A 7,701-nucleotide genomic window follows, 5' to 3' on the forward strand; every position below is an offset into this window, starting at 1 on the left:
ACCAAATTGGAAGTCCCGAGACTCGAATCCATACCAGCGTTGATCCAAAGGATTTTTCGCATGGCCTAAAATCCACATCCCATGGCTTTACTGCAACATAGTGACCGTCTATCAACCACGGGCCACCAAGAATGACTTTCTCACGATCCCCAGCAATATCAAATTTAACCAAAAAATATCCAAATCCCACATCCAACAAATCAAACCCTCCTTTGATGCGCCATACTATCCGGAGCTTATGCATGAGAGCCGTGTAGCCATAATACTTATCCAGCACCTTGATCACGATGGCTTCCTTATAAGGTTCAGCTAGACAGCTCTTTGCCTCCTTGGTAAAACTGACACTTGGTGGACGAGAATCACCCTGCTTACCTGTCACCGTCGCGATACCATCCCCAGATAAAGACCCTACTAATGCAAAGGCCTTAGACTTTTCTGCACCAATAACTTTATCTCTAAAAGAGACCTTGGTTGGCTTTCCTAACCCCTCTCGAGAAGAACCCTCCTTAACACCGGATGCACACCCACCCACGCTCTCCCCCTTATCTCTTCCGATGGCATGGCCATCTTCCTCACCGTGTTTCACCCTCAACCGCTCGTCCCCGCTTTCTCCTTCTCTCATTCTCTTTGAGTACGGAGTACGTACTCTTTCTCTGCTAGGGTTTTTTTCCAACTCCCCAAAATTCCTTGTTTAATAGCCTTAAATAATTTAGTATTTATATTCACCAAAAGATGAACAAAACTATTAAAAATGACTAATTTTTAAAAATTTCTTTTAATAATAATAATAATAATATCAATAATAACAAGAACAAAAATAATAATAATAATAACTATTATAATATCAATAATACTTTTTAATAGTTATTTTTGTTCAAAATAAAAATATTTTTTAATAAAATTTTAACATTTTATAAATTTATATTCTCATATAATTCATGCCATAAATATATTAATAGTAAGAGGTTATATAAATATTACATGATTTAGTTCTTGATTTATTTATTTTTTTTTGGATTACTCTCGTTATTAATACTTCATGATCTTTTATTGATCTAACATTATAATAGATTTTCACACTAAAGTTCAACCATTAAAATTTTAGAATTATCCACTAAAAAAATACTCATTCATTGATCAGTAAAAACTTAGTCACTCTTAGCCATCGTAACCTTAGCCACTAAAGACCTATATATATATATATATATATATATATATATATATATATATATATATATATATATATACTGACATGACAGGGCAATACTATAGTGGAAGATCCACAATTTACCTAAGAAAATTCCCCTCTAATTATACCCAAAAATAAAAACTATACACACAAAAAGTTGGGACAAATATTAGTTTTATGTTTCAACAATTTGAGATCACATTATATACTACCAGTATACTTTCATAGACAGGTACACATACTATGTAAGTCTCTCAAACAACTACATGATATAACAGATGAAATGTTGACAAAGCACTGCCGAATAGGAATTAGGATATTATTAGATCAAGCGCTTATCATTGAGTTAAAATTATATTTGCTGACAAAATAAAATGCAGTTTTATTTTCTCATAATCTCTCAAAACTATATTTAACATAAAGTTTTCATGTATTACAAGCTTCATAGATTAAAGTATTAAGCAAGGCTATTGAATTTAATTGGTGATATATATGCCATTAATCAAATAGAAGCAGACAGAGTATATAAACCAACACATAGAACCAAGTAATTGAGGACAGGAAAGCTATGGGGAGCGACATGATGAAAAGCAAGACATAAGCTTGTGAAGGGTTGAGAAGAAGGCAGCATAAGCAGTGATGAGAACCTTATAATAATTAGGCTTAATAAAATTGGTTGATGGCGCAGCATTATTTGTGGCGCGAACCACACTCTCCTTTAGAGTTCTAAGACGCTTAATGGCCTTGTGAGTCACACCCTTCTTCTCCCTCGAAAACTTGTAGCTCCTCAGATACATTTGCCTGCACCAGAGGCGGCTGTTTACTCTTCGCTCCTCGCCATTGTTGAAGGAGTTCACCCTCTTCACGAACTCTACGTCGGATTCCGGCCACTTGTGGAGATTTACGAAGGTTAATGGCCGAATGGGAACGCTTGTTTCCTCGTCAACACAGTTGGATATGATAACGGAGGCCATGGATTCTGGGAATACATATATAGTAATAGTACACTTATACTCGATTGTTGGAGTGTGACTAACATGTTACAGCTTATGTAGGTGAAGATTTAGGAAAAAGTTTTCAAGCAACACTTTTATTAAAATTTAGCATGTATTTAATTATTTAAAAAAAATATAATTTTATACTATCAGATATAATTTTATATCATTAAAAATATTAATAAAAAAATAATGTATATTTTATACAATGTGTATAATGAAGTTAATTTGAAATTAAAACTAAATTATAGGCAATAAATTAATTTTAAATAATTTTCAATTTAAAATTTAAATCAATTATTAAGATTACTGTCTGTTTTGGAAACAAATTAATTTGTCAGCGTTTTATGCATTTCTCATAGAATCTCGCCGGGACATTAATGCCACGGTCACCAGCTGTTATCGGAAATCGCGCCGACACTGTTCCGACTGGCGCCGTTTGCCACACAGGCCACCGCCAAGGGTAGACGCGCATATTGTGTGGGTTGAACTAACGGTACTGCAGCAACTCAGACGTCTAGCGCCTCCGTCGCAGTCAGTGTATGCCTTGTTTCCGACACCATCCTCACCTCCTCCGATACGCCTTCGCTTTCTCCCATTCTTTCAAGTCTCTTCTCATCGATGATACTACCATGCTCTTCTTCTTCGGATCCAAGCATGGTTAGCTTCTCTCATGATTTGAGCCCTATGATTCACAATAATGCCGATTTTATCAAGACTAGTCCTTTAAAATTATGTTTGACCATAATAATAGTTTCTTCTTTATTCATCTTCTTCTATTTTAATGGTCAATTTATGATGGTCATTTTAGTAGGTATGTTGATGGCTATTTTATTTTTATGTAAATGATTATTTTGATTGGATTGAGTTTAGTTATATATAATTAAAATATGTTAGATGTTCAATTAATTAAATATACAGATGATTATTTTTATCCTTAAGTGGATGGTTATTTTTATTAAAGGTGAGTGGCGTGTGGCAAGTCAAGTAGCGACGGTGAAATTGGATGATTATTGATGAAGGTGAGATGGCCGCCGGTTGAAAAAGAAGAGAGTATTGGAGGATTTCAGATAGTTATTTTTTTAAAATTTGAAATTTGAAATTGGAGAATTTGAAATTTGATGTGAAATAACTGAATAAGAGTTTTTAAATTTATTATTTCATGGATAATTTTTATTTTTAACTCATATTGAATTAAATAAACAATCCATTGTACACATTGTATAAATATTCCACTGGCTCTCTAATGAGACTCAATTAATAATGATTATAAATTACAAAATGTGCTCGTTTCTAGTACTACTAAAGATTTAATTTATAGTAAAAACTAATGTATAATCAATTTTACTATAATTGAGAACCGTTAGATAATTTGATTAAATTTTTATCTAACAATTCTAAACTATTAACTTCACACATGCATCTGAATTTTCATCTTAATTTATAGATAGAGTCCAATAAAATTATAACAGATAGTAATATTCAGTGACAAACGAAAATAAAGATAATGCATTAATGCGGTCAAATCTGTATGAATTTGATATGCATGAGGAATGTGACATATTGGTATCTCTCATGTGAAGTGTGAACAACTGTCTTTTGAATTTAGCTTATATCTTTTATTACGCTGTACTAACTTCCATTCAGGCAATTGATTTTAAGCCATAATACTTCGTTTTTTCCATTGTCATTTTTATTTTACTCATCAAATCTTGCAAGGCTACAAATTTAAAGGATCAAACTAAGTCAAATTTCAAACAATAAGAAAAGGACATGTATAATCAATTAATCATCTGAATTATATTATTAAATAGTATAATTAATTATCACATTGGCTTAAATTTAATTATTTTTATTATTAGTTATTGTTATTAGAGAGATGCTATAGTCAATACTCTTATATTTTTTTCCCACAATATTTTCAGATAAAAAATTAATCTGTCGCAAATTTGAACTGTCGAGCTTTATTTAGTGATCAATGCTCTCATATTATTATATTACATTTATGATTTTTTTTTTGTCAGTGATTACATTTATGATTTTACATTATCATAATTTATTTATCCAAATTGACCAATGTATCACAGTAAAAATGAGTATGGATAACTTAGTTTGACTTTGTAGTGCAGTGTATGGGAGTCCTCAATTCGAAAAAAGAAGTATGTTTCGGGATCATTTGTGTTCTATTAATTCAGGTCATAATGGACCGTGGATGGCCGTTAGTGATTTTAATGAGATTGTGGCGCCAGACGAGAATACAGGTGCTTATTTTTCTTCTCACAGAGCTAGTCTATTAGCTGCTACTTTAGATGACTGTGAGCTCTTTGATCTTAAAGTGACTGGTAGGAGATATACTTGGTATAGAGCAGTTCAGGCTGGCAGGAACATGGCCAAAAAGTTGGATAGAGCTCTAGTTAATGAGGCGTGGATGACAATGTTTTCTAAGGGTTATTCTGAAATTCTTAGTAGGCTTCATTCTGATCATTGTCCTATTTAGTTCGTTGTCATGGTGGCCCCAGAGTGAAAGGATCTCATCCTTTTAGGTTCCAAGCTGCGAGGGCAGAACATCCTTCTTATAAACATGTTATTAGTAAGGCTTCGAATCAAGAGTTTGGAGGTGTTATTGAAAGGCTTAAGATGGTTCAACAGGCTTCTTTGGACTTCAACTTAAATATTTTTGGAAATATTTTTATGCGAAAAAGTAAGCTGGAATATCAGATTGATCAGATTCAACGGCGTTTGGAGGTTACCGGTGTGTTATCTCTGAGAATTAAAGAAGCTGAACTGAGGGAAGATTACAATAGGCTTTTATTGCAAGAGGAACTTTTTTGGTACCAGAAATCTAGAGAGCGGTGGGTCAAGTATGGGATAGAAACACTAAATTCTTTCATCTTCAGACTTTGGTGCGTAGAAACCATAATAGAGTACATGGATTATATGTTAGAGATGGGTCTTGGTCTACTGATTCAGATATTCTCCAGGAAGAAGCCCTCTCTTTTTACAAGAATCTCTTTGATACAACAGAAGATGTTGAGGTTGATTGTTTAGGGGATGTTCCGATGCCCACTCTAAACACCGAGGCTTGTGCTAGATTAATTGACCTTATCTCTTTTGCGGAAGTCAAGTCAGTAGTATTCAGTATGAGCCCTTATAAAGCTCCTGGTGCAGATGGCTTTCAAGCTTATTTTTTTAAAGAATATTGGGAGATAGTAGGCACTGAGATTTGGAATATTATCTTGAGCGCTTTCTTGGGAGAGTACTTAAATCCTAGCATCATGGAAACTCTGATTGTGATTATTCCTAAAATTGATAACCCTGCCTTTATGAAGGATTTCAGGCCTATTATCTTGTGTAATGTTGTTTATAAAATTATCACCAAAGTATTGACTAATCGACTTCAGCCTTTTCTTCCAGATATTATTAGTCCTTTGCAAGGAGGTTTTATTCCGGGTCGTAGTGCTCCTGATAATATTATTGTGACCCAAGAAATTTTGAATTTCATGAAGCACACAAAATCAAAGAAAGGTGCTCTTGCTTTTAAAATTGATCTTGAAAAAGCTTATGATAGGGTTGATTGGAGGTTTTTGGAGAGTACTCTAATTGCTTTTGGTTTTTCTATCATCACTGTTAATTTGATTATGAATTGTGTCCGTGCATCATCTCTTTCTATTATGTGGAATGGGAATAGATTGGATAGTTTTGCTCCTATAAGGGGGCTTAGACAGGGTGATCCAATGTCTCCTTACTTATTTGTACTTTGTATGGAAAGACTTGCTTGCTATATATCTCATAAGGTGGTCGAAGGTGTGTGGAAGCCAGTTTCTATCACTAGGGGTGGCCCAAAATTTTCTCACTTGATGTTTGCAGATGATCTCTTACTTTTCTGTCAGGCTACAAAGAGTTAGGTTCAAATAGTCATGCATTTTATTAACATTTTCTGCAAGACATCTGGCATGAAAGTGAATCTTGAAAAGTCTAAAGCTTTTTGTTCTAAAAATGTGACTGCTCGTAGAAGAGATATTTTTACTAGTGTTTCTTCAATACGTTTTGCTTTGGACTTAGGAAGATATCTTGGAGTTAACCTTAATCATTCCCATACCAGTAGGGCTTCTTTTCATTCGGTGATTGAAAAGGTGAGGGAAAGATTAGCTAAATGGAAAGGAAGACTTCTAAATAAAGTAGGGAGACTTTGCCTGATCAATTCTGTTGCAGCATCCATTCCTGTCTATCATATGCAGGTATCTTTTTTTTCAAATTGGGTTTGTGATAAATTGTCTTCTATGATGAGACAGTTCCTTTAGAAGGGTCAAGTTGATGGTAGAGGTCTTTCTCTTGTTAATTGGAGGACCGTAATCACTCCAAAGAAATTTAGTAGCCTGGGTGTTAGAGATCCTGCGTGTATTAATATATCTTTATTTAATAAATTGGTTTGGCAACTTTTCCATTGTTAGGACAAGCCTTGGGTTGCACTATTGAAGGCGAAGTATCTGAGGAATGAGGGAGTTTTAGATGGCCCTGTCCCTTGCAACGCTTCTCATGTTTGGAAGAGTATCTCAAAGGCTTTTGGTGCTCTTAAGGATGCCTTCTCTTGGTGTGTCGGGTCACTTGATCAATCTTTTTGGTTTGACAATTGGAGTATTGAGGGCCCAATTGCTCAAGATGTCTCTTTTGTACATATATCTGACTTTGATTTAACTATTAGAGACGTTTGAAAAGATGGTCAATGGAATCTCCATGATATTTTCTCTATCATTCCAGAAGATGTCAAACAGCGTTTGAATGCTTATAATCCGGATTTGAATGTTGGAGATAGTTCGGGTTGGTCGTGGGATGTGGCATCTTCTAGACTCTACTCAGTTAGGAGTGGGTACAGTTGGCTATCTAAAAGAAAGTTTGACTGGAATGAGCATGATAATTGGTTGTGGGTATGGCGACTGCATATTCCTGAGAAGTACAAGTTCTTGATTTGGCTCAGTCTTCATAATGCTATTCCTATGGCAGAGTTTCGTTTGGGTCATGGCTTAGCTTTATCTAGCACTTGTCATCGGTGTCAGAATGGTTCTGAATCCATTCTTCATTGTCTTCAGGAGTGTCATAGTGCCAAGGAGGTCTGGAACCTTTTAGACCTGTATTCAGATAACTCAGATTTACGTGATTGGCTCTATAGAGGTGCAAGGAATAGAGATGTTTTTCTTTTTTTTTTCGACCATCTGGTGGATTTGGAAAAGCAGGAATCATGACTTATTTAATATAGATGATTCTTGGAGTGCTAGTAAAGTGGTGAGTTTGATTCGTAGTTCAGTAAGGGAGTTTTACACTATTTTTGCTATGCATCAATCTTTGTCTCCTCCTTTGCTTTGTTTGCATTGGGTTCCACCTCCACTTTATTCTGTTAAATTAAATTGTGATGCTAGTTGTTTTGCTCCTTTTGGCTATGCTAGTTTTAGTTGTATTATTCGCAATCCTGATTGATGGATGTTGGTTGAAAGGTTGCACTGGAAAAGTCAAAGTGTGCAG

The 7,701-nt window shown here is 34.7% G+C and overlaps 1 protein-coding gene across 1 annotated transcript; it reads left to right on the plus strand.

The window, feature by feature from the left end:
• The first annotated feature begins 4,396 nt into the window (after positions 1-4,396).
• On the plus strand, positions 4,397-7,424 carry LOC140174689 (uncharacterized). Its single transcript, XM_072200181.1, has 6 exons — positions 4,397-4,620; positions 4,704-5,045; positions 5,129-5,308; positions 5,873-5,936; positions 6,636-6,732; positions 7,186-7,424. The coding sequence occupies exons 1-6, from the start codon at positions 4,397-4,399 to the stop codon at positions 7,422-7,424; spliced, it is 1,146 nt and encodes a 381-aa protein (XP_072056282.1).
• The last annotated feature ends 277 nt before the right edge of the window (positions 7,425-7,701 follow it).

Source organism: Arachis hypogaea, chromosome 8 (assembly GCF_003086295.3).
Source record: "Arachis hypogaea cultivar Tifrunner chromosome 8, arahy.Tifrunner.gnm2.J5K5, whole genome shotgun sequence".
In the NCBI taxonomy this organism is placed as follows: Eukaryota; Viridiplantae; Streptophyta; class Magnoliopsida; order Fabales; family Fabaceae; genus Arachis; species Arachis hypogaea.

Coding starts and splice junctions, on each gene's coding strand:
- LOC140174689 (XM_072200181.1), top strand. CDS start 4,397: ATGGCCGTTAGTGATTTTAATGAGATTGTGGCGCCAGACGAGAATACA. Junction 4,621..4,703: donor AATGAGGCGTGGATGACAAT/GTTTTCTAAGGG, acceptor TGGTGGCCCCAG/AGTGAAAGGATCTCATCCTT. Junction 5,937..6,635: donor CAATGTCTCCTTACTTATTT/GTACTTTGTATG, acceptor TTCCATTGTTAG/GACAAGCCTTGGGTTGCACT.